We start from the raw sequence: 27214 nt of genomic DNA on the forward strand, positions 1-27214 counted from the left end.
TTTTTCCGCTTTATCCGGGTCGGATCACGGAGGCAGCTGGCTCCTCTTGACGTGAAGCAGCAGCTCTACTCTGAGTTCCTCCAAGATGACTGAGCTCCCCACCATATCTCTAAGGGTGCGTCCAGCCACCCTGCGAAGGAAAGTAATTTCGGCCGCTTGGATCCACGATCTCTTCCTCCAACTCAATTTAAGTTATTGGCCCCTTTTAAGATTATTAACCCACCCCACTCTGGGTCATTCATTCAGGTAGGCTATGTCAGCCTGATGTACTTTTAGTTTATATTTGGCTACATTTTGGATAGCCTTAGAAAGTCTGCCATGTGGGCCACTTAAACACCATATGATGTTGACACAAGTCAATCAAAGAGGCTGGGCTCTAGTGCTGCTGTGGCTCAGTCCCACATGGGCCAAACAAGGCCCATCATTCACTCTGTATTTGGGAATGCTGCAAATTCATTTGGGCTGAAGGAAAATGGCTGTGTATTACTACACAAGATCTACTACATTATCATAAAAGATATATGTTTTGATGATTTTTACGATGAAACTCAAAACATAAACTGGACCTAGTGACACCAGACTTTCTCTTGAAGGTCAACTACACTGACAAGACTATTAAAAAAGCCTTTGCAAGTGAGTGTAACGAATTCAAACCTGATGTTCAACTGTTTCTTTGTTGTTGTTTTTTAATCATTGCACAATATATAACCTACTGAATGTTTCAACCCATTTATTGTAATTAGTTACAAAACATAAATAAAATCAACGAAATTAGTTACATTTACAGATGTTAATCAACAGCAACCCTTTGTAAGGTTTCTTAAGCCTATTTTTTATTTTTATTTTTTGGTGGTTCACATATTTGCTATGCGGGACCCCCCAAATAGTTAGGTTGGAGGTTTACTTGCTGGTGCATTATTATTTCCTAACTTAACTATTGTAAACACAATAAATCTTAACCTGATCCAACCCTTGAATACTATATAGTTACCAAGTCTGGGGAGTCCCATGAACAACAGATGAAAACCAGCACAGTGTCTTACAGTTTTACATCATCTTTCGAGGAGTGAGGACACAATTTCTTTCTTTCTTTCTTCCTTTCTTTTTTCTTTTTTTTTTTTAATTGTTCACCCTGTTTCATACAAAAATAATCTTTAAGATAACATTTTGGTACTACTTTAAGGACATATTCAACCCTTCTTCTCAAGTCATAATTGAGTTGTAGCTTGTGGTTGTAGTTCACAGTATCACCCTTTTACTCATATGATACCTATGATAACAAGATAAGTTTTTTGTTGTGCACCTTTCGTGTAATTGAACACAAACAATACAATTAACCAATAATAATAAAAAAAAAACAAGTGCAATGCTGTATTTTTACACTGAAACAAAATCACTGCATCTAAAATAAAATATATTTGTCACAAGCTTTAAAAGGAGTCAACAGAGCTAACTTTAATAATATTCCGATGTTAATTACCTAAAGCAACTACATGAAAAAGATTGAAGGAATGGAGTGTTTATTTTAGTAAAGTGGGGCTCACGTTCACGTAGCTGTCCCGTACCCCCAGTCGTCTAGAGAGAAAGGCTAAGGTTAAACAGATGATTGACATAAGTCCAACCTGGACATAAGTCCAACAAGACACTTTCTTACAGCAGTCTCATGATAGCTCTCTTTGTTTTGATCGATACAAATAAAATAAGATATAAAATAAAATAAAATGCCTGTAAACATCTATTTCATTTGCACATTTAGGAGGCTGGTTTAAATAAAAAGAGCGGGGACACACTTTGTAATTGCAATAGCCGGTCTCTCATAAATTCCTGTCACACGAAAATAAAAATCCTTAAGCACACAAAAATAGTAGTAACTTGCAAGGCAAATGGGAATAACCCGTTTGATGTCCGTAGTCCAAACATGATTTGGCAGTTTTTCTTGAATGTTTCTCTTCAGTAGGACACACGGTTAATAAATGTACTGTTAGATATGTACCGGTAGTATGTATTCTTCTGACGCTTAAAGTATTATGTGAAATCTATCCAAGTTTACCCAACTCCAGTGAATAACAAATAAATTAATACGGCAAGTGCAAGAACTTGCCATGCTTATGGGCATGTTATAGGCAAGTCGATAAAGTCATGCACCCTCAATGTCTATGCATTTTTATTGGGCTTTGGATTATACTATAGTGAATTAATTAATTAAACAGATATTTTGAGGCTGCAAACAAATTGATTCAAACACAATGATTCTTGAGACAATAGCTACATACTCAAATTTATGCTTGCATTTGTTGTCAGGTAAATCTTTTAATCGTTTTGCAAAGTATCTACTGTATCTGGTCTTTACATAGGTGCTTCAACAAAAATTGGTTTAAATTCAAATTATATCACATGCTCATTATCATTGCTAATTGCACTTTTTAATAAATTTTTGGAGCAAGACACAATTATGACTTGTATGTAAGTATCTCAGTAGGAAGAGTTTTTCGCTCAAACTCGTTAACATTGCACCCATTCATACATTAATGATTTTTACAAATCAATAATCCAAACATGTTCAAAAGTCATGTAGCCTTCTGTCTGAACATTCTCAAATCTTTCTTTATGCTCTTTAGCATTCACTCCTCATCCCACGCAAAAAACACACAACTAACAATCAGAATAATTTACATCTTTTACCAAGTAGTTTCCATGCCATAAACCAGGTCTCCACGTTTTACTTCGGATTCATTTTTGTCCCAAAGGAAGAGTTGATGTGGGAGGACTTGGGTGAATTTTGGCACAAGACGGCAGAGCAGCAGCTGTAGAGCAGGCAGCGGAGCAAGTGGCTGGGGTCGTAGTGGCAGTATCCACTGATGAGGTGGTGCCACTGACAGGGAGCAGAGGTGCTGTGGCTGAAACTGGAGATGTAGGCATTTGAGAAGGTAGCAGCGTCTGGCTTTGTGGTGAGGAGAGGGTGACTTGAGAGACGGGCTGTGTCTGTGGTTGTGACTGGGATAACACAGGTGTTTGCATTCGGGTTGGTGGTGGCATCTGCTGTAGCAAAGGGGACTGCTGATAGGTCATTTGCTGGATGGGAAGAGACTGGTGGAGGTGTGAACTCGGTTGCATTTGGGGCACTTGAGCCATCTGTAGGGATGGTCCAACTGAATGCAGGCCAGACAGGTTTCCTCCTGCACCTGCAAAGTGAGAGGTACTCCCGGGGGCAGGAGGTGTCTGAGAATTCACAGGGGGCACTTGAAACCAACCGGGCTGTGTCACCTGTAAGTATGAATGATTATTAAATTCTAGATTGCAATGTTTTTTTTCCTCCATATTTTATTGCATTGTGGCCTTACCTCTGTAGATTGGCCCCAGCCCCCTAACTCCTGCACCTGCTGAATCTGCTTTATTTGATTCAATGAAGGCTTTGGAGGATTAGATCCCACTGGGTCTTTTGTCCAATTATCAACCAGCTTGTGCAGTTCATCTGTAAATGTGCTTTTTCTTAAAGGACTGTGATCTGTGGAAAGACATCAAACAATTCTGTTATTGCGCCTATGTTGATGATTAGATTGCATAAACCACTTGTTGTTGCACAGCTAACGCTGATGCCCCAAAGCCAGTTGTCTCTTTGTTGTGCTCTCCATTGTGAGGATCGAAAGCATGCAAACTATGCCATCCATTTGAATTTTGGATGGAGATGGGCTAGGGGTGGAAAACAATATTTTGTCATTGATCAACTGGAACTGGGTGCTGAATTGTACCTCTCTGACTAGGCAGGGAGGACTGCTGTTCTGGGTTGCACATTGGTATTCTCTGGTCACTACCCGACAAGCTACTTGATAGTTGGATGCCTAGTCCAGAAAAATCGGTCAAAAATATGTATATATATACAGTAGGCTAGTTGTCCGCAATACAAGCCGCACCTGAATGCGTGACTCCATTGTTGTCTATGTGAGAGTGGGGTCGTTGCCGGATTTTGACTTTGGCAGTTCGGGGTCTTCGTGGGGACAGCACTGGGGGTGCAGCAGGGAGAGGTGTAGTTTGGGAAAGAACAACAGGCAGACTCTGCCTCTGGTCCTTCAGAGAACGGAGCTGTCGGTAAAGCTCCTGCAGCTCCTGGTTTTGCTGGGCTTGAAGGGACACCACCTCCTTGATGTGCCTGTAAATATAAATGCAATCATTGTAAAAGGAAACCAGCATGGGTGCAATCAGAGATTATACATCACACTGTTACATTGTTTTACAAATGAAAAGTTGTGACAAGTCATAATACTCCTGACATTGGCAACAAAGCACTTTTAATGTACAATGTTTTATAAGACTTTAAACAGAGAATTTTGCATTCCAAAATTGTATGAAAAGTGTATGAAAAGGAAGACAGACAAATGTTTTAATCTGAAGTATAAACAGCTCCCTTTCAAAGCAGGGTTTTACTGAGTTACAACAACTTCACTGGTAAATTTGGATGAAACAAGCTTCTCACTTTTCTCTCAGTTTGTGTAGCTCCTTACGCAGGTCCTCATCTTCTACCTCACTTTCATCGTCGTCACTGCTGCCTGGAGGGGAGTGAGTGTGGCTGTGGGACCGGGACATTGCTGGGGTCCTTTTACTATCATCTCTGTCCCCTTCTTTTGGCCGAGATCTCCTCCTTTCTCTCTCTAGGTCTGGAGATACTGGTGAGCTGTCTGTCTGTGGATCCTCCTTCTTGGATTCAGCTCGAGTTACACAGAAACGACCCACTTTTCGCAGAGTCCTGTTGTGGTCTGGTGCCTCTTTAGGGGAAGATGACTGAGTCACTGGAGTCACCTGAAGATTCATAGGAACAGGATGCATTGGAAGTAGGATAGATGTATAAGGCCATTAGGACATAAAGTGTGGACTAATTATACCTGAAATCGTCCAGAACGTATTTCTGGGGGGCTCTCAGCGGGCACTTCTTTCTCCTCACTAAAGGACTGGCTACTAGATGGTTCATCTAATAAAATGAATGGCAGGGAATAGGGTAGACATCGACAGAAAAACAAAACACGAGTAAAAAGACCACATTGACAAAGAAAAGACAGAAATAGAAGACAGCCAAAAGTATGGATTCACAAAGACAGAGGTGGAGAACAAACACAAAAAGCTATACATTAATCACATATTCAGCTTATAGACCCACATGGTTTGCATGCAGGTCAGCAAAATGTGCAAACTTTTTTGGGATATTTTAGTGGCAGTAAAAAACATGCTAATTAGGTACTGGTACGGGCATGTGGGGAGGGGTGGTACAATACATTGGAAATGTTAAAAAAAAAAAATTAAGACAAACAGCAGTTGATGTCACTAAAACCCACCCAGCCACACATCCACTCTTTGGCATTGGCTCCCATATTATATACCAAACAACAAAGCCCAAAATCATCTAGAAATTGTTCTTTGTGTTGGTATCAGGGATTCTATATTAGCAATGTGGGCAAAAAGACTGCATTGTATAAACAATAAAACGTATATATAAATATATATACAAAATATGTTGAACTACTTACAGGTAATCATCCAATAGACAGATGTAGACATATGGATCATGCAGGGATCCAACTTAGCTTCATATAAATACATGCAAAAGGAAATTTTTTAGAATAACCTATTATAGCTATGCTACTTTTTATGTGTCCGAATGAGATATGCCAGTGACTTAGCATCTACAGTGTCTTATCTGTTGTAAAGGCAGGTGCTGTGTGCACTGAACCAGCAGGAGGAGACAAGTTGGACTGTCTGCTGGCTGCACCCATGGTCATGGGGCAGACAAAAAGGGTGATATGAGGTGATATGTTCTGGTCAAAGGCATCAAGCTTCTACAATGAGCATCTACTCTCCACTGTTCATCCCTGAGCAACCCATGCAAACAGAAAGACTTCCAAGAAAATAAAATTTTGTTAAAAGGAATTCAGAAAAAAACAGTAATGTATGTAGTGACGTCAACACATAAGGAGGATGACTATAGTCACGTAAACAAAACAAAACACATTTAGCAGTACATCTTTCAATAGTTATTACTCAGGGTTAATGCAATAACTACGTTATCGTACTAGCACTATTTATATTGTATTAGGATTAGGATCATGCCCCAGCATCCCATTCGCTCTCTCTCTCTAAAATGACGCTACCTTGCAGGACTCTCGGTTTCTTGAACAAGCTGGTGGAGTGGCGCAGTTTGCACGCCCAGTTTTTGAATTTGCGAGTCCACGATTTCTTGCTAACAGGATTTTTGATACTAGGACATGTCAGGTTTAGGCCAAAATATCCACCTCCTGCATTGCGTTGCTGTTGTCCATGCCGGAGGGGGATCGACTGCTGGGGGGGCCAGGATGCTTCTCCAGTTGTACTGGTGTCAGATTGAGGGGGTACAGCCTAGAGTTGAGAAAATAAATAATGGCTACAAGAAACTGAAACATTCATATGCAAACACTGAAACATAGAAATACAGAGGTGAGTGGAGTTACGGAGCACAAATACAGTCATTTACAAAAAACAGCAATACTTCACTACTTACAAGGACTACTGGTTCTCCGGGGACTGGTGGTCGCTGGCCCTCAATTGTGTTTTTCTCTTTGGAAGAGAGAAGGATGTTGTCTGTGAGCAGGGGCAGGTAATACTCAGTTACATTTATTAATAACTTTATGAAGTAAGTTTACTTTTTGGAGTAGTTTTATCTCACAGTACTTTTTACTTCTACTAAAGTAATGTGAAGTAAAATAACACATACAACATTCTTATAACATTTGCTTACTCTTTCTACTGTGAGTGAATCAGTCAGTGACAGAGCTTCATGTTGACAGATGGAAGTGAGATAAAGTTTAACTAGTTTAACCGTGAATACATTTTCGTAAAATCAATGCACCTTGTAAATATTTTTCACATTATGTGAAGACTTTTTGTGACAACTTGCGCCACTGTGGGTGTGACAGCCAGACCGAAACACACAGGACATTCTACTTTTACGCACACTTAGTACTGCCAGTGCTCAAGTGGTATATCCATCTTCAAGTACTTTTAATCAAATAATTATATTTGGGTCACTAACTTACAGTACTCTTGCTTGAGTAAATAGTTTGGCTACTCCACTCACCTGTGAGCAGACACGGGCCAGGCTGTTGCTCCACTGGGATCACCTCAGAGGATTTACGAAAACCTTCATCAGCCCTTTCAGCCCTCTCCAGCTCAGGGGAGGTGGAGGAGGAGCGGGGAGTGGTGGAGGAGGTGCTAGAGGTGGAGGAGTGTGGGGAGGTATCAGAGGAACAGGTAGCAGGAGCATATGTCCCAGAGTGCTTGGATTGTGCTTGTGATGATTCGTCTCCACCTGCAGCAGAGCCAGCAGACACAGATGTAGGAGCTGACAAAGATCCCCCAGTCAACGCTGTGCCACTGGTATATTCCTGATACAACAAATTACGCAATTTTTCATCAAGGGTCTTGATACGATTGTCCACAAACTCTATTTTTGGAGGGCCTTCACTGTCAGACTCAGCGACAGACGAAGGCTGTGCAGGAGATGGTGTCATTGCATGGGCCAGTGCAGGCAGATTTTCTCCTGTGTTTAGACAGAGAGGTGGCAGGGATGAATCTGATGAAGGGTGAGGAGCACCAGAGTCCTCTGTCACACTCGCGTCTTCTGTGGAAACCTCAGACTCAGACCGTTGACTTAGGGATGACTGTTTCTGCACAGCAAAGTGCTGCTGTTTCTGGGCAGTATCCTGTGGCTCAAAGTGCTGTGGCAAATTCTGGGAGAGCACATGTTGCTGTTGAGTTTCTTGAGTAAAATGCAATGGTTGAATCTGCTCTAGTGGGACAGGGGTAAAACTGAGCTGTGACTGCTGTGGAACAAACTGTTGATTAATGGACAAAGGAAGCACCGGGTCTGGATTTAAAGCCACATTTCCTTGTAACAGCTGCTGCTGTAGTTGAACCTGCTGTAAATGCAACTGTTCATTCAGTGTCTGGGCAAGGACAGTGACACCTGCTGCAGGAGCCAAGGCCTGCTGTGAGAGAGATGCAATTGGCTGCTGTGAAAACTCAGTGGTCTGTTGAACATTAGCATGTTGTAAAGGGGCAGTTGGTACAAACGGCTGCAGAGGAACATTCTGCTGTTGTGGAATTTGCAATGGCACTGGCTGCATCAGTTGCTGTTGCTGCTGTTGCTGTTGTTGCTGTTGTTGTTGTTGTTGTTGTTGTTGTTGCTGTTGTTGCTGTTGTTGTTGTTGCTGTTGTTGCTGTTGTTGCTGTTGTTGCTGTTGTTGTTGTTGTTGTTGTTGTTGTTGTTGTTTCTGCTGCAACTGCTGGAGCTGAAGCTTGTCCGGGCCCATGTGAGTCTGTTGCCGCTGTGGTAGTGGGGTCAAGTTCTGCTGTGCCGGTGCGACTGACTTCACTGGCTGTACCAGGTGAACTGGCTGCACAGGTGTGACTGCTGCAGCTTGATGAACAGGTGGAATTGGAATTTGTTGTTGCAATATCGGCACATGCTGTTGTATAGCAGATGGAAGCTGAGGCTGAAGTGATGACTGGGCTGTGGCCATACCCATCTGCTGAATTAGGCCCTGCTGGGCCAGGCAAACAGAAGAAAGTACAGTGGTGCTTGACGGAGGAGACTGAACTGTGTTGGAGGGCACACTTGGCACTGCGGTAATCACAACTGCATCTCCTAAAGTCTGAGTAACAGTTGAGCTGCCACTGTTTCCTGGGGATGCATTTGTTGGAGGAAACGCCACAGTATGTGTTGGAGACACAATACTGGAAAAAGTAGCTCCAGCTGAGGCCAAAGACATGGGTGTATTGTTAATCGGATTGACAGACGATGGCTTTTTATCTGAGATTGGGCACTGTAGAGTAGAGGATGGAGCTGATGCAGTGCTTTGGGGAATGAAGGCTGCAGTGGTTGTGGGGATAATAGAAGCAGGGGCCGAGACAGAGGAGACAGGAGCATTCTGATCAGGACCAGACGTTTCGGCATGAGAGCCCCCATGGTCTACAAGAGAGGAGCACAGGAGGGGTTTAGGTCAATGTGCAGTAAGTCAGTCTTGGTGAAGTAAAGGAAACCATACCCTTTTCTGTGTCAGAGGGTTGCACAGCCATTCCTTCTGCAGCTGCGGTGGACAAAGAGTCTCTGTGACGAATGGTCTGGTTGATGAAGAAGCGCCAGCGTCCCACAGGCGATGAATGAGGGGCAGACTCCCCTAAAGAACAACACATGTTAATGCAAACCTTACCGCATCAATCATAAATGTGATTATTACACCTACACTTACCAGAGGCAGAGGTTGGTGTGCCCACATGCAATTGGTCAGTGGACCCGGTCTAAATAAAGATTTTGTTTAGTTACACGTTACTATATATATATATACATATATATATATAATAAATAATAATAGATAATAGTCATTACCCGTGAATGTGTTTGAAGAATTTCTTGCGCTTTCCTAACTATGGCTCTAAGTTCCTCAATAAATTTGCCTCTTTCCACCTCCAGAACAAAGTCTTCCTCCACCTATAAAACCCGTCATCAGTGCATCAGTGTAGAAGGCTTGCAAAATATTGCGATTTTGCAAATATTTTTTGCAAATCAATGCAAATCTTTATTTACCATGTAATCAGCAATATCCTCAGGGGAATCTCCTTCTATGTCAAATTTAAATGTCACCATTTTGTTGCTGTGAGTTTCCAGCTGACATTCAACCATATTGTCGCCACTGCTGGACGCCTGTGAACAACAACTTAAATTCACAACTGAAGTAAACTAAAGCTTTCAAACATGTTCATTGTATATTGACCTGGAGCATGCTCAGCTGGAACTGATGCAACACCTTTTCAGGCTTTTGGCACGATGATCTTCTTTGAGATTTTACTTTTTCTAATTTTCCATTGGGCATCACCTGAAAACTCTCTTCTCCTGCTGGAAATGATCTATGGACAGAAGGAGAGTGTTGCCAATTACTAAAGTTGTCTTTTTATTACAATTTTGTTTAATTATACTGAAATGTTACAACATACCCACATGAAGAATTTCCCTCTGTACTTAAGAGCAAGGGTCCATCCTGAAGGGAATTAATACATTAATACACAACAAAGAATAAAATATAATATAACATTGTATAGCACTTTTTGTTATTAATTTTATTGATGGAGAATTTATTGGTATAGAATAGGGTACCACAATAAGATTAGCAATGTTAGTTTCTTAACGGAATCATAAACATTAGCTTTCCAAATGGTAAATGAGATCCAAATTGAGAAAATCAATTTTATTTAAACCTGTACCTGTGCATTGCCCAACAGGGAAAGCTCACAGTCTTGCAGCGAGGCGTGGGGCAGAATGGGGGCATTAGAGTCAAGCGCCTCTAAAGGTGCAACAGGTTGAGGAGAGGGGAGGATGTGGTCGGCATGCCTCGGTAGGGTTACCTGGGCAGCTGGTGGAGATGAGGGCAACTCTGGAGCAGGGACAGCTGGATGGTTGGATGGCAACAATGAAAGGGATGGTAGTGATGTTGCTGTGCATGAGTAAGTAGGGCTGAGGGGTGTTGGTTGTGCAGGAAAAACAGAATGAGGCAGAAGAGGTTCAGCTGTGGATGCCTCAGTGAGTGTCTGTGGGAGAGATTGTGTTTGTATCTGGGACTGTGTGTGAGCAGTCAATGTCTGTTTCTCCTGATGCTGAGGGGAAGAGGGAGCACCAGCCACAACACGGCTGTAGAGGGGCAGGTTATTCTGTAGGGTCTGAGTGGCTCCAACATTGGCTGGAGGAGGAGTTGGTTGATGCGTGACCATCTGAGGCTCTTCAAGATGCATTTGTGTTTGAGGAGTCTGCATCTGCACAACACCGACTGCTGTTTGCATTGGTAACTGGGGCAGGGCCTGCTGCGAAGAAGCAGTCTGTTGAATTTGGGGAAGAACCTTCAGCTGCTGCTGGTACTCAATAGGATGAGGGTGAGAAATGGGTTGGATAGTTGAAAACTCAGCACTGCTACCAACAGTTTGTTGTTGAAGATACGCAGCTCTTTGCTGCTCCACAATTAATGCCTGTCCCATCTGCTGCACAGGTTGGGGACTTGAAATGAACTTCACAGGGTCCACAGCAGGGGTATGGGCTCCGGGAGACAGCAGCATCTGCTGAAAGTGGGGTGGTGTCAAGTGTGTTGTGTCTGGCTGGAGAGATGATGCAGTTTGTGTCAGAGACTGACCAACATATTGAAGGTTCAAAGAAGCTTGGGGATGTAACTGTCCTTGCATTGGTCCTGTCACAGGGGCACTTTTAGGAGTCAAACCATGGTGCTGGCTATTGGCTGAAATTGTGGGATGAGGAATAGATGGCTGGTTGACAGTCAGAGATTGAGTCTGGACAAAGGCTGTGGCACCCACCTGGCTCTGTGCAGATGTGGTAAAACCAGAATAAACAGGCTGTAAAGGGGGCTTCTGAGACTGACCCTGGAGGGCCACTGGTAGATTTACTTTTGTCTCGTTGACAACATGAGGCACCGGAGCAGCTGACGGAGATATAAACTGTTGTTGGTTCTGAGTAAGAGCATCTGTTTGTTGAGGCAGGGCATGGGTTGGGACAGAGGACAGCACAGGAACCTGTGCTGTCGAATGAGAATGAGGCACACCTTCAGTCTGAGCTCCGACCTGAACAGGATAATTCTCCATGTTTGGAGAAATAAGTTGCGGCTGTGAGATGCTTTGCTGAGTTTGGATATGAGTTGTTTGCTGCTGTTGCTCCATACCATGATGCTGTGAGAGGATAGCCTGAGGAGCCTGAGGAGCCTGCGCATGCGGCACACAGACATGCTGCAGACTGGTTGGTTGACATTGAACCGGCTGACTAGATTGAACAGGAACAACCTCTTGCTTCATTGTTTGTTGGATTTGAACAATTGCAGCATGTTGCTGTTCTTGGAGCTGTTGTATGAGAGTCTGCCTCTCCACTTGTTGCTGTTGTAGCAGAGCATGCTGTTGCCGCTGCTGTTCCAGATGTTGGTGGAGTAAGGCCTGCTGCTGGAGCTGAGCCTGCTCCTGCTGCTGAAGAAGGACCTGATTGTGGAAGTGCTGCTGCAGCAGAGCCTGTTGATGAAACTCTTGCTCTTTCTGATGTTGTTGTTGTTGTACCAGTTGTTCATTCAGAGGTGTCTTTTTTGCCTCTTGTGTCTGTTGGTAGTAAATCTGTGTGGTTTGAGAGGGCTGAGCAGGCTGAGTTTGTGGTGGCACCAGCACTTGGTGTTGCTGCTGTTTGATCAGGGCTTGATCCAGTAATTGTTTGTGGATCTGTGCTTGCTGCTGCTCTACTTGTTGTAGATGGGCTTGTTGCTGAAGCAGAGTTTTTTGTTCTTGCTGACCAAGCTGTTGGGGGAGATATGGTAGCTGTTGGTGCTCTGGCAGTTGTTCAGGCTGGACAAACAGGGGTGAAGGTTGAAGCGGCGGCTGCTTTAGTAGTTCCCCTGATTGGTGCTGGGTAAAGGGTGGCTGCTCTGTGGGCTGCTGTATGAGCAGAGCTGGCTCCCTACCTGTTGGTGGAGGTACGACCGGCGTCTGAGGCTGAGTAGGAAGAGCACACTGAACACCAGTCTGCTGCAAAGCCTCATGGTGATGCATGTGGGCGGCCGATGCTGAAAGGCTCTGTTGACCATGTTCTGGTAGCGGCTGAGCGGCACTAACTTGTTGAAGCAGAGTAGCCTGGGCCTCCATTTGCTGCTGCTGCTGCACTGGTGGGAGCTGCAGGGTGGAGGCATGTGGATCCATCCCCATCTGTTGTTGCTGGACAATAGTTTGCAGTGGGATCAGCTCGGGCTGTGTTTGCTGGGGTGCTGTCTGGAGAATGATGTCAGTCTGCTGCATGGGAGTGGCAGGGGGCTGGCTTTGCTGAGTAAGGGGCCCAATGGTCCCTGCTAGGCCAGTAGGATCACCAACTGACGCAGATGTACTGAGAACATTAACGGGCGCCTGTGGTGAAATGGGGGGCATGTATGCCTGTGAGGCAGTCAGTGACCCGTGGGGAGTGGTAGAGGGAAATGCATCTGCTGGGTATGTCTGAGGCTATGTGTGACAATGAGCCATGAAGAGAGGGGTTGACAGAGGAGGAAGAGAGAACAGCAGTAGAAAAATAGGTAAGTACAAGCTTTGGCAAAAGCATAAATTACCAACAGGTGATTTTAGCGGAGTTTCCCACAGAACACTCTTTCAAATAGGACTACTAGGACTACAGATGGAAATTAGCTTCAAAAAGCTACAGTCTGGTACAAGCATCTTTGCTCACGAGCATAATGTAACTGTACATTGTCCTGATGAATAAATAAATGAAATGAAACAAATAATACTCAATTACAGAGTATAATTTAGTACAGTGACTATTTTGGCATGTCATCAATATCAATGAGTTGATTCTAAATAGTTGTAAATATGTTGAGCATTCTGGGAGAAACCCGGGAATTTTTGACATCTGATTATTACATAGGCGATATGGACAAATTGTTATTGAAAACCCAAACATGAGAGCGATTAGGTAATTAATACATTAAAATGGGCAGACTTTAAGTCAGTGGCTTCCTTTTTCACCTGAAAGTATTGTTGAGGTACACTTGCTGATACCTGTGGAATCAATGTGCTTTGTTGGAGAAATGTCCCTTCTCCCTGAACAATGGGGACATTTGCGACACTGCCGCTTTCTCCCACTGTGGGCAACTGAGGATGAACCACAGCAGACGTATGCTACACCAATAATTAAAACAAGAGTTAAATTAAGAGTACATTTTGATTAGCTTACAAATAAAGTTACATACACTTGCAGGCGTAGTGAATGAATCCCCCTGATGATAGTAAACCTGGCTCAGTCCACTGGCGTAAGACTCACAACTGGTTGAACCAAGACTCTCGCCTTCAGAAAGAAAAAGAATAATAAAACACGGTTAAAATCTCTAAAATGTTCAGTTCAATACCTATAGCACAATGGATTCTAACCTGTCAGACTGAAGGTTGTCCCACTCATAATACAGTGTTGTCTGACATATTGGTCCAAATCATGACTGTCCTCAGACTGTCCACCTGGCCCCAGAGAAGAGTAGCCTGACGGGTGAGAGAAAGTGTAGGAGATGAGAGAGGGGTCTCTCCTCTCTTCAAGTCCTTGCTGCTGTTGAAGAAGCTGCTGCTGTCGGAGCTCCCGTGACTTCTTGATCTGATTAACACGATCCCGAATGGATTTTCCCACCACCTTTGCATCACTCTCATGGAAGAAGCCCGACTTTACCTGGGACAAAAGGTGAGAGCATGAGCAAAAGGTAAATGTAGTTTTCATTCATTTAATGGTGCATTATGTAAGTTTTTTATGATCAAAATAGTTAGTAAGTTGTTGTAAGCTGTGTGGGTGATTAGCATTGCGTCTTTACCCTCCATCCAGGCAGCCTCTAGGGCGCTCCAGATGTTTCTGGTAGGTTTCTCTTACTGAATTGATGCGTAACTGTGGAGAAAGTCAGCAGTAAAAACCTACGAGAAACCTACAAAAAACAATTGATCCCGGAGCACCTAGATGGAGGGTAAAGGCGCTATGATAACTGCCCATATAGCTGCTGGGTGACTGAAAGGCAAAATCTGCACTAATATCAAATATAAAAATTAAATAATGCACATTTTGATCTGTTGCCAAATTTCTTTGATTTAAGTATTTGTTTGTTTGTCAAAGCTTTAAAAACAAAAATCACTGTCCACGGTTGACACTAATTATTGTTATACAACAGTAGCACGTGGTGTAAAAGGTCCTCGTGTAGACTGTTCAAAAAGCATAAACAGTCTATAAAAGTCTGTATTCTCACCATTTCAAGGGCCACTTCTTCTGCGCTATCATTCTCAAGGTCATAGCTGAATTCAATGGCTTCATTGTCTTTGTGCTTCCCTTTGAGTTTCTTAGGCTCGTCAACCCAGATTCGCAGGGCCAGACAATCTTGGAGCCCTGTGTCTTCTTCAGCCAATTCTACCCTCACCCCTGTGTCCTCCCCGAAGAAGGCGTGGTTCAACAAGTCTTTAATTGACAATCTGTAGGAAACAACACAGACGCAAACACATCAATATCAGATGCTCAGTTGCTGACACAGTTTAACATACTGTATCTGACTATAGCTTACCTCTGGCTTTTGTTTTGACGAATGCAGCCTTCAATGATCTCCTTAATCTCAGGATCATTAACTTTATCAAAACTTGCTGGTTTAATCCCCTGGTGAGAGTAAACCAACATGTGAACAATTCATCAGAGTTCATTCATTTCATTTTTCATTTTATTTATTCATTTCATTCAAAAGTGATGTTATGCAATCACAATAAAACCGCCAAGCCAACACAGTATGAATGAAACGGAGCAGAGGAGAAGAACAAGTCTTATAATATCTGCCCCTTTTGTTACTTCACACTTTACACTTCACACTGTTGTCCTTTGGAAAATGGTATGTCTACATACATATATTTACAGTCTTATGTTTATACATATGTATATTTACAGTATTAACAGATGTTTTTATATTCTATATTCAGTTTTTCAATGTATAAAATACAGAACCTTCGTATTCTTGAATATTTACAAATGGTCAAAAAGAAACAAACCGTCAAATTCATGTTTGTTCAAATCAAATATCCCACATTATTCATGTCCAAGTACTTCATACTTTTTTAACATTGTAGCTTTTATGTGTTTTTTAAACTCCAGGAGAGTTTCTGACTTTTTCACTTCTTTCTGGAGTTTATTCCATAAACTGATTCCTGTCACTGTAACAGTTCGTTCCATTGCTTTAGAATTGAACCTGGGCTTGTTAAAGATGTCTGTTCCTTTCAGATCATAGTGACTTTCTCTTTTCTCAAACATTTCTTGGATGTTCACTGGCAATATTTTTCTATTTGCTTTATACAAAACCTGGAGGATATTATAGTCTACAATATCCTCAAATTTTAATAAATTACATTTAATAAAGAGTGGATTCGATGGATCTCTATATCTAACATTATGTATTGTTTTCAGAGCCCGCTTTTGTAGAATTTTCATGAGCCATATATGTGTAATATATGTGTCCATAGACTTACACTTGTGACTTTACGGTAGATTTGTGCAGCATTTTGGCACTCAGAGTAGGGGTATTCTGAGGTAGCCATTTCCAACATGCACATGCCAAAGGCATAGACATCCACAGACTCGTCATAGTGCTCCTCATACATCTCAGGGGCCATGAACTCTGGAGTTCCTGTTAACAGATAACAGATTATATAAATCATAATTTCATTGTATTGACAGTTACAATTAATATTGAAAGAACATTTTATCAATCAATTTTAATTTTCAAACACCTATGACAAAATTGAGCAGAACCTAATCAGCTAAATCTCTTGTCAAACCTGTTGTGGTACACTTTTAGGATGTGAAAACAGTAACATTGATATAAACATTACGAAGATAATTCAACACTCACTGCCTTGTATTTAATGAATATATGAATACGAGGCAGTATAATGGCTCCCACAGGTGCAGATTGTCATTGCGTTCTTGGGCAAGACACTTCACCCACCGCCTGTGTGAGTGTAGTGAGTGAGTCGTTGGTGGGGCTCGGAGTGACTGATGGCACTGATTGGCAGACTAGCTTACAGCGTAATACTTTTGTCAGTGGAGTGTTTTTCAGGAATGAATGGTATTGGTTATGTTCACCTATGACGCTCTTGGCAAAGGAAGTCCTCATAAGAGTGGCCAGTCCCAGGTCTCCTATCTTCACTGAGCCTGTGGGGCCTGTTATAAAGATATTGTCACACTTGAGATCTCTGTGGACTATGGGAGGGGTTCTGGTATGGAGGAAGTGCAGCCCCTTCAGGATCTGACGGCACCAACTGCGCAGGACTTTAGGCTTCATTACTTTAAAGCGTTTTAGGTAACTGTGAGGAAAGAACATCCCAAATTAATAACAACAATATTCATTCATCTTCTTCTTCTATTGCAATGTTATACACACGTTTTGAGTGTTCCTGAAGTCATGAGTTCAGTTACAAGCACAATGCACTTTTTGCCACGCAGCACTGATTCCCAGGAATCGTAGAAGCGTACTATATTGGGATGTTGGAGCCCTTTGAGCATCTCGGCCTCCTCTTTGAACCTCTGCTGCTCAGCCTTGGTCAGTTTACGGTCCTGAGAAAAGAGGTAAAATTAATGAATATTTTCTCACACAAAAACAGTGCATTTAAACCTATTGCCACTAGATGGTACTAGCACATAGTAGTTTTGCCACTCTTATGGCAACACCCATGCCTTAGCTGTATAAAATACATTTGGTTCATCTGCTGCACATCCACATCCTGGCAGATACAACACATCTCCAGTACCTCCAAGGACAAGGATATGGCTCAGCCAGATGTTGCACAGCACTACATGCATGAACTCCAAAGACAAGGTTGTGTTGCTTGTACTAGGGCTTTGGATTTGTTATATATATATATATATATATATACACACACACACACACACATACATACATACATACATACATACATACATACATACATACATACATACATACATACATACATACATACATACATACATACATACATACATACATACATACATACATACATACATACATACATACATACATACATACATACATACATACATACACATAACTGCATTTTCTTGATCTTAAATCATGTCATAATTTTTCAAGGAAAAGATCTGATTGGCTAATATAGAGGGGTTTGTCTAGTTGGACATGTCAGAGGCAACTGTTGTCTGCTAATTCAAGTGCAAGAGTGACAAAGGATTTTTTCAATTTTTTTTTTTTTACCTAAAATGGCCACAACAGTATTTACGCTCTTATATTAAACAGTATTAATCAGGACTAGATAATGCCACATTGAAAAAAAATTGTGGACATTATCAGTACGGTCATATGAAATGAAAAATTAACTTTAGATGGCAACCACTGTGTCACAGACACTCTATAAATAGAGTCCCCATAACAGTGGATTTCCACTGATCAATGGCATTGATGCGGTGGAGCTTTTCATAAAAGGACTGCGGCCAGAAGATGTTCAGACAATAATACTATTAGACATTAGCAACAGAGGCAGGGACTAATCATTTGTATTACAATACAATTACAATTAATTACAATAAAGTATACAAACAAACAAAACACATTTCTCTGTTAACATTTTCAATATGTTCAACTTCTTTGAAATAATCTTTTGTTAAGCTGTGAGACCTGATTGTCTGGAACTTGGAGTTTGCATGTTCTCCCTGAGCCTGCGTAGGTTTCCTCCGGGTACTCCGGTTTCCCTAACCTTCAAAAACATGCTGGTCAGGTTGGACCACAGTGGCGACGCACAGAGTCGCAGCAGCGCAACCTCTGATCTACACAATTTCATACAATAATGACAATGAAGTTGTTCATTCATTCATTCAGTTTGGCTTACAATTATTTTGTCATTTTTCTGTCTAATTCATCCTCGTCATTATCATTATATACATAAAAAAATAATATGCATTTTATAATGGCCTACATACATTTGTACATACTACATAAAATAGTACAGTTCCTCACTTTTCCCTCCAGCACCATATTTGTCAGTGTCAGTGTTACCAACTGTTTGACTATCCTTTGACATCCCTCACTGTCCTTTTCAGGATGTTCTGGCCGTCTGGCAGAGTTAGTCTCAACAGAAGTAGTAATAACAAATCACTTGCTCTGGGCCCTAATATGGCCACAGATAAGTTGGCTAAATGCGTTACAGTTTTAAATGTCATTAATGATTGCTAAATACCAAATGATGCACAAAGGAGTGTCAGCCTGCACAACTTTATCAAGGATTGTCTGAAAGCTGGTGGGTTTTTTTTAATTTATTTTTTTCATCTATACATCTCTTGATCCACTTTAGTGGCAGTTCGACATTGTCCACTGCCTCCTTCTTCTCCTTGATTTTCTTCTTAAGAGTCAACCACTTCAAGTTCATGACAAACTGCAGTGGTCTAAATGCACATTCTAACTAAACGAAAGAGTTAAAGCAATTTTTCACAATTACCAAAATGTCTGTATAAACAATAATTATTACACATCAAGAAAGATGAAATTACATTAATTAGTAATAACTAAAAAAAAAGTGATTTAATAGTGCATTAAAGTATTGAATTACGAAAGCTTTATAAAGAATATTTAACACTACATATTGAAATAAAAATGAAGGATTTAACCATTTATTAAAACAATTGTACAATGTAAGTATTATTATTGTCTTTATTATTATCTACATACAATTCTATGTTGCTTTTTACAATATTAATGCATGTTAATATATTAATATTAATTCAAAAAGTTAATTTGGTCTTCCAATAAAATGAATTTAATTTTAAAAAAAATGTTCTTTTTGGACGATTATTATTATCATCTACTTATATTTTCATCATCTTATTACGTATAGAGAACTCTTCCATTGAGAAATTATGAAATACTACTACATTCATTGACGTGTGTATGAATTTGAGATTAATTATTGTAGTGTTGTTGACATGTCAAGTCTACATAAACTTGTAAACAGTGTTTGACCCTGAACTAGTCATGCACTTTTACACAGCAGACATCTGTTGGGGCAGAAGGGTCGGTTAAGTAGCCTCATAAAACACGGTGAGAAATAGACACGACCTCCTCGAGCAAATGTCACATACGTTACAGTCCATCAACATTTTAACAATGACAATTTTCATCCCTTACGCCGAAATGTATCATTTTGACGCACTTTTTACACACTGTTGTCAATAAATACTGCGCACTGTTAGCCATACTGTAGAAGAAGAAGCACGTCAGCGTTTAAAAACCTGAGGAGGCGGGTGACTGGGATTAGATTACCATATGCTAGCACAGCTCTGACTAACAAGATAGAAAGTTGAAGAGGCCTGGTGCAGTGAGAGAGGTTAGTAGGGCAAGTTCAGTAAACCACAGCAGCAGTAATAGTTATCAATATTTGATATCAGTTTTGTATTGAAAGAATAGATGCAACACTACTGAAAAAATAGCAATTTCTAGAAGTTAGTCTCCAGTCCACACACTTGACTTTTACTGTATGAATTATTTTTCTGTTGTACTTTTAGGTTTATTTGAGAGTACTGGGTTATAATTGGTTATAGTTGAGTTATGGTTAGGGGTTTTAGCACTAAAATGAGGACTAGATTTGTTTCATATGTTAAAGGTTATAGTCGGTCAAATGGTCAATTGATTATCAGTGCGCCGTCTGGACTAGTCAGGTCACGACTGTGGTGAGGATTCAGCCTCAAGGAGCCCTGTGACAGAACATGTGCCTGCATTCAGTTTAGTGTTGCTGGTTACACATGCAACGGGTATAGAGGAAACTAGTCCTCAATCAAGACCTTTTTCTCTAAAAGGAAAGATAAAGTGCCGATAAAACTTTCATTTAGAAACAAAGTCATATTCAAAGTCTTCTTATTTTTAAGTAGTGCAGTTTTTGTGGCTAGGTTTCAACTCATTTTGTGCCGAGATCAATTGTGACTCACTCAATTTCCGTCACTCATCAACATCAAGACTTAAAATATAGATCAATAAGATAAGATAGAACTTTATTGAACTCACAACACAGGTTTAACAAATAAAAATCGGTTATCAGAGGCTAGTTTAGGATAGGCCAATTATTTGTTCTGCTGTGTACACATTTTAATCCAATGTTATGTCAACTTTATTAATGATATTAAAGGGATAAGGTTTTTAGGAAGAAGTTGTTTGTGGCAGACCAAACCTTACACAGCTTAATAGCAAGCTGCTTTGTAGTTACATTAATGGCTGAATGGGTCATATCACATGTACATTTATTTTCCCTGTAGTGGGTCTTTCTGTGTGGAGTTTGCATGTTCTCCCTGTGTCTGCATAGGTTTCCTCCGGTTTCCCCGACCACTAAAAAACATGTACAATAGACCAGAATGAATGTAGCGTGTGAGTGGTTGGTGGTGGTAGCCTCGCTTCCGTCAAGTCTCAATTTGTCATTGTGTTATCGGGTACACATTGCATTATCGTTGGTGGCAACAAACATATGTTTACCAAACCCATCACTTTTATCAATTTGGTGCAATGCAAATCATAAATAGCTGTCAATGTTGCATGAGCAGGGCATTGTGCTTTTAAAGTATAATAAAGTACTAGTAGTTACTCTGTACTGTGTATGTCGCTACAATATCAGCTAATCACCACCGAGAATGGTGTCAGTGAATAATGACTACAGCGTGGCGCTTTGAGAAAATTGGTAACACAGGCTTGAAAAGCTTTTTCCATTTCTGCAAGGTCCATGCATTTCTCTGATTCTCAATCGACATAATCAATCAATTGTCAATTGGAACTCAATATCGCTGGGTCCAGACAACACGAACAGAAAAAACGTGTGGTTTGACTGACCAGGTCACCTGCTTTGGCCGTAGCTTATAGTATCTGAACAAAAAAGGCATATTGCACAGGAAAGGTGTATAATTGGCCATTGGGTAAATTTGTTATGGTTTGTGATGGCGCCTGGATCAGGAGGACTGGGTTGAACCAGTCTGAGTTCTGCTGTCTGTGCAGAGTTTTTGTTTGGAGTCATGACGAGCACCCACTGTCTGTAATTAACTCCCGGGATCACAGTCACTCTCATTCACGCACAGTGATGGAGCGAGAGCGAAAGTGACAGACTTTACACTCAGTATGTTGACATAGCTGCTGCAATGGCATCCACACAATCATTACTGTAGCAAACATGGAACCGCGTCAATGTGGATGAGTCATGACAAAGCAATAAGGGATATACAGCTCTGAACGTATAACCACAGGACTCCCAGGCAACAGAGAAGAATGGCGGGCCGCTTTGTGAAGTTTAATTATGCACTCTTTCAAACCCCATTTGGACAACTAATCCCAGGCTTCCCTTGTCTGTGGACATAGACGAGAACAGAGATGTGCTTCAGGGCCATGCTCCCACAGGACGCAGAAGACAAAGAAGAGCTAAGCATCACTGACTTCACTGGATAACTGAGGTGGAGGGTGTATTTAAATAATGTTACTTCAAAATATGTATACAGTATTTGCAGAATAACAGAATATTACTTCTGTGGGAGAGAGATACAAGAATGCATCCTTCCTAAAAACGAAATATCACAACCACAGAACAAGATCACTTGTTTTCTAACTTTATGAGAGTGTGATCTGACTGGAAAGAGGGTGAAGTTTAGTTCATGAAGTAATATACAATGAGCAGCTGGTGCTTGGCTCAAAATAACCTTATACTGACAGTTATGTGGTATGTGCTTGCTTTCATGCCACTCGTCATATTGCCATACCACCTTGACAATGCTCGACCTTGTCAGATCATTGAGGAGACGCTGTTGGGTGAATGGTGAGCGTATGTGAGTGGTTGGTGGCGGTCGAATGGGCAGATGCACAGATTGGCAACCTCGTGTCTGTCAATCAATCCCAGGGCAGCTCTGGCTACGTCGCTCGTAGATGCATCTGTACGGTCCTTGTTATAGATTACTATGTGATTGTGTTTGCCTTATCATTGTCAACTCCTGTGAACTTCTGAACTGCTCAAAGCATTCATGTAGATTGTTTATATAAAATGTCTTGAGATTCAAATGAAAGTGTGTACATTGGTCTGTCAGTACAGCATAAGTAAACGTACACAAGTTTGTCCACTGTAGAATGTTACAATGGAGATTTACTGAATTGCATACTTGATTAAATGTAATAAAGTGGTCTATGAGAAGTTGGAGCAAAATGGGGACTAAGGGTGAAAATGGAAACACACGATTTGTGCTGAGATGTGAGGAAAAGAGACTTAAGCAATATAGAAAACACTAACACTTGTTACTTAAGTAAATTAATCTGGCTTGGGTTGAAGTGGGTCCAGGGCAGGTGCTGTGCTGGGAACGTGCCTGACACACTAATCAGGGAGGGCCTGATTGCAAGGATCATCCAAGGCTCTTGTTTTGAAATTAGCTTGAAACCATGGCGGACTTTTCTCCCACAATGCTAGCAGTGAGATCAGAAGGCCGACCGATACACAGCTCACTATTGTTCGGACAAAGAATCTACAAATACTGTACAATTCATTGGCACAACCCACCACATGTTCAGACACACCATCTAACAATGCTTCATTTACTTCTCAAATAAATAGTCTCCACACAGCTACGTCATGACGGGCAAAGAAAACAAACTGCTTTCACCAGTTTCAATATCATGTGACCACAAAGTGCATTACAACAATGTGTCTGTCTCTACTTCCTCTGGCTTCACAAAATACTTTTCAGACATTGAGAAATCTATGTTTGCCAAATGAAATGAGCTAAACACAACATTTTATCATAGAGGGCTTTAACTGTTTACTGATCATTTCCATAAAACAACAAATCCAGGCTCCAGCTGTTTGTCCATCACCACTGCTGACAGTCCTGTTCAACCAATATAGCAGCAGACAACAGGACGAACCCATGTCATTTAAAACATTTTTAGGCTATTGAGGCTGATTCTCAAACATATTATTTATTTGAACTATGGCGTAGGGGTTGGGGCTCTCTTTTCACAGCGAGAAGGTCTCGAGATTGATTCTATTTGTTCATTTGGTCGGGAAGGTGCATGAGACACACTGACTTATGAATGCAAACATGTGAAATAGTAGCTGTGGGGTAATTTCTACCCGTCCCACATTCACTCTCAAACACTCTGATTCATCCTGCCCCAGAGAGAATCCTACAGTATGTCTTTAGAGGTAGGGAAAACTGGAGCATGCAGAGGAAACCTATGTAAGCATAGAGGGAACATGAAAACAGAAAGGCAAAAGTGTTAATCACTACTGTGGCAAATATGGGTATACTGATCAGGCTCTTTCTTTATGTTTCAAGTGTACAGCCAAAACTCACCTGTAGTTCACACCAGGCCACCTCCACCCAGGTCTCTGTGTCCAGCCCTTTATAAACTGTCTTGAAAGCTCCTCGACCCAGTTCGATGTCAAACTTGAGGAAGCGTCCACCAGGTGAGGTGGCCACAGCCTTCATCTCAGCCTCCTCCTCCAGTTCCTTGTCCTTCTTCTGAGAGGACAGTGACAGGTCTTTGCCGGCGTCCTGGCTGGTTTCAGGGCAGGAGTGGTCCTGACCCAGAGCAGCGCAGGCAGAGGCAGCTCCTTGTTGTGGGGCACTACTGATGAAGACTGAGTCTGAGCTCTGCAGCTCCAGCTGGGGGGCACTGTGAGGGGGTTCAGGGGGTATGTCAACCTCATCCTTCTCCTCACAGATCTCCACACTCTTCCTGAAGAAGCGCTTCTCTCTCCTCAGACGCTTCTGTCCAGAGTCCACAGACAGAGAAGCAGAGAATGTAATGGATCGGCCTGATTTCCCCTGGACCTCCTGCCCACCCTCACCTCCAGCCAGCCTGCGCTCTTCAGCCTGGGAGGAGGGAAAGTCAGAGGGGGTGCTGTGTGTCCTGTCCCGCAGTGGGATGGCCCTATCCCGCTCTGCGTCCTCCTCCCTCTGTCCATCGGGTTTGTCCGAGGACTCCTCGGTGCCCGTGGGTTCTCCTGGGTCTGTGGCCATGAGACCTGGGCCCCTGTGCTCCACCTGCACTTCCTCCTCCTCCAAAGCTGTGCTCCAGCCTCAGCCCCCGTCTCTCAGTCTGTGTGTGGGACCCCTTCTGATCCTTTTGCGAACCGTTTCTTAAAAGACCCAAGAGGCCACCAGCAGCAGTCTCACTTTATTGTTGACTACATTTTGTTCTTGGATTGCATTACTGGTAAAACGTTGTCCTCCTTGATCTGTCTTCAAAATCCTCGATGAAAGTCTTCAGGAAATCCTGAAAGAAGAAAGATATTGTGTTAATATTCAGTCAAATATTCCAAAGGATGAAAACAGATCAGAGAGCCCTTGAAAAAACATAAAAGCCATAATCATTACAGTAATACACGTATTACACTGGGGAAATTGTAATGGAAAGTGGTTTTCAAGAACTCACTCACAATGGTTTCTTGTAATTGTCCCGAAATCACTCCAAACATCAATATTAAGCATCCGTGCTGCGTTTGGCACTTAAAGAAACTTTCTCCAACTATTTACATTATCCTGCCGTTAATCATTGTCAGCATTAATCAGAATCTTGCGTCTTACGTTGGTTCAATTGTTCCATTAGTCAACAGAAAGCTGCCGTTACAACTATGTGATCCAAACATTAAATATGGATGATGAACTATGGGCCAGTGGAGTGTGAATAATTCATAGACAGCAGGATTGCACTGGAATACTGCTAGCTCATGTGTACATAAGTCTACTAATTTAACACAACGACAGTTAGCATTATGATCAGCACCGTCATTTATCCATTCACACTGGGAGACAGGTCTACAGAAGAAAGGGAAAATAAATGCAGCTGGTTTCTCCTGACACTGATCTGTCTCTGTAATACTGATTCAAAGAGCAGATTACACTCTCTTACTTCATTCGCCTTCATGTTGCTACAATGATCATTTTCCATTGTCAGAGTGCAAACTGTTGTTTCTATTATTGTGTCAGACATTTTTGCCCACTGCAGTCACACTATGTAGGGCATCCCGCTTTATAAACCACCACCATTAACAAAGAACTGAATAAACATGTGCCAACCTACATGTCTCTCTTATTAATGATAGTTTGTGGCACATTGCGTAGTCTACTGCCCCTGAGGAGTCCCTGAGTAACTGTGTAAAAGTTATTTACATTTTCCAGAAGCTATCATCTCTGCATAGCCAAAAGCCAACCTGTTCCCTGTCAATACTTTATTCTCAAAACAGTCAAGTCAATATCTCCCTGACAGAGATGAGCAACCAATTACCCTGTGTTATAGTCCAGAGTCACCCTTTATGAATTCTCAGCACCCTGGAAAGCTGCATAAGATTATAACAAAAGGCAAAATGAGGGCAACAGAACAGCAAGCAGTGAGTAAAGTGGGCAAGTGGGCTAGAGTATTAACTAACTTTGCATATTAGTTTACTGCTCGGTGCATATTACTTTACATGTGGCGCTGGCACCGCTGCAGCTAAAAGGAAAACCGTCTTAGGTTACCAACACTCTGAAAGCAATGCAGGCATCTGTGGTATGCCAAGAGGTCTTTCTCGAATGCAAGCTTCATCAAAGACCTATTGCATGCCTGCTTTAATGAACACTGAACAAAGCTGTGACTCTGTAGGGGCTCCCTTTACAGTGCTGCGTGGCACCTATTATCTCCTTTATAACAAGGTCCTCTATGGGTCATCCCTGCAGGATTTGAACACACTGATTTGACAGTCAATGCAGGAGGCTGTCAGTCACATTTAAAAACACAGTTAGCCAATAATAGACCAACTGCCAGAAGTTGCGGATGAACACATTAAAATTCAAGTTCAGTAACATGTCTAGACACTGACTGAGCGTGATTATTACAGGATAGCAATGACACACCACATACCTGTAAGACAAAGAGGAAGTGTGGCTGACTTACAACAAGTACAGCCATAAAGCTTTAAAGGGTAAAAAACATAGAACTAATAACAAAGTAGAGCTGCAGTAGATTCCTTCATCACAACCAAATGCTTATATTGATCGGTTATGTCTTATTATAGCACTTCTAGATCGCAGAATAGTTTTATGGCCACATATAACTGGTACTGTATTTCCAAATAAGAAACCAGATCATGCATCACTTCTCTCTGCACAATAGGTTTTAAGATATCTTTTGTTACTTCTTTCTCATGGTGATAAAGTTTGTCAGAACAGAAATGTCTGCTTGTAAATATGGTCAACAAATTCCTGTTGGCTAAAGTGCAACACAGCAAACACCAAAGAACCCCTCGGACCTCGGGCAAATCTGAGGAAACGTTGTAAATAAGCTTACTTTTTTTGCAAAAAAATAGCATTGGTAACTAACAGGAATAAGAGGGATTTAGCAGCACAGTTTCTAAATGATTACCAAAAGAATACTAGCCATGTTTCCTGCGAATTAACAGACATACACTATGTTTTAGTGTAAAATAAACAAGTTGAGTGTCTTGTTTAACCATGATATGGTTACATGCTATGCTATCACTGTGCTGTGAAGTAAAGTGCTCGGAAGCAAAGCAAGTGTGTGCTATGTGTACAAAGTTACACTAAATGGGTTCAAAAATATCCCTTGTCAAATCCATATGGCTAATGTACTACAGTGGATCTAAAAAGGTAAAA

At 41.6% G+C, this 27214-nt stretch overlaps 1 protein-coding gene across 9 annotated transcripts; it reads right to left on the reverse strand.

Annotated features, from left to right (window-relative positions):
- Positions 1–858: 858 nt before the first annotated feature.
- Positions 859–24824, reverse strand: wnk3 (WNK lysine deficient protein kinase 3). Of its 9 annotated transcripts, none has more exons than XM_079557935.1 (25): positions 23915–24824; positions 16983–17155; positions 16685–16905; positions 16069–16226; positions 15123–15211; positions 14814–15033; positions 13966–14251; positions 13788–13882; positions 13597–13716; positions 10282–13044; positions 10015–10058; positions 9795–9927; positions 9608–9724; positions 9410–9511; positions 9273–9321; positions 9069–9200; positions 7100–8992; positions 6524–6603; positions 6138–6381; positions 4878–4963; positions 4472–4794; positions 3912–4147; positions 3750–3839; positions 3342–3505; positions 859–3264 (listed from the first exon to the last, which is right to left on the reverse strand). In XM_079557935.1, the coding sequence occupies exons 1-25, from the start codon at positions 24581–24583 to the stop codon at positions 2731–2733; spliced, it is 9021 nt and encodes a 3006-aa protein (XP_079414061.1). In that variant the 5' UTR covers positions 24584–24824; the 3' UTR covers positions 859–2730. The 9 variants fall into 9 exon arrangements, with proteins under 9 accessions (XP_079414061.1, XP_079414060.1, XP_079414063.1 ...); XM_079557934.1 differs by having other exon boundaries at positions 6524–6579; positions 13564–13716; XM_079557937.1 differs by having other exon boundaries at positions 6279–6381; positions 13564–13716.
- Positions 24825–27214: the final 2390 nt, after the last annotated feature.

Source organism: Gobius niger (assembly GCF_951799975.1).
Source record: "Gobius niger genome assembly, chromosome: 6".
Classification (NCBI taxonomy): Eukaryota; Metazoa; Chordata; class Actinopteri; order Gobiiformes; family Gobiidae; genus Gobius; species Gobius niger.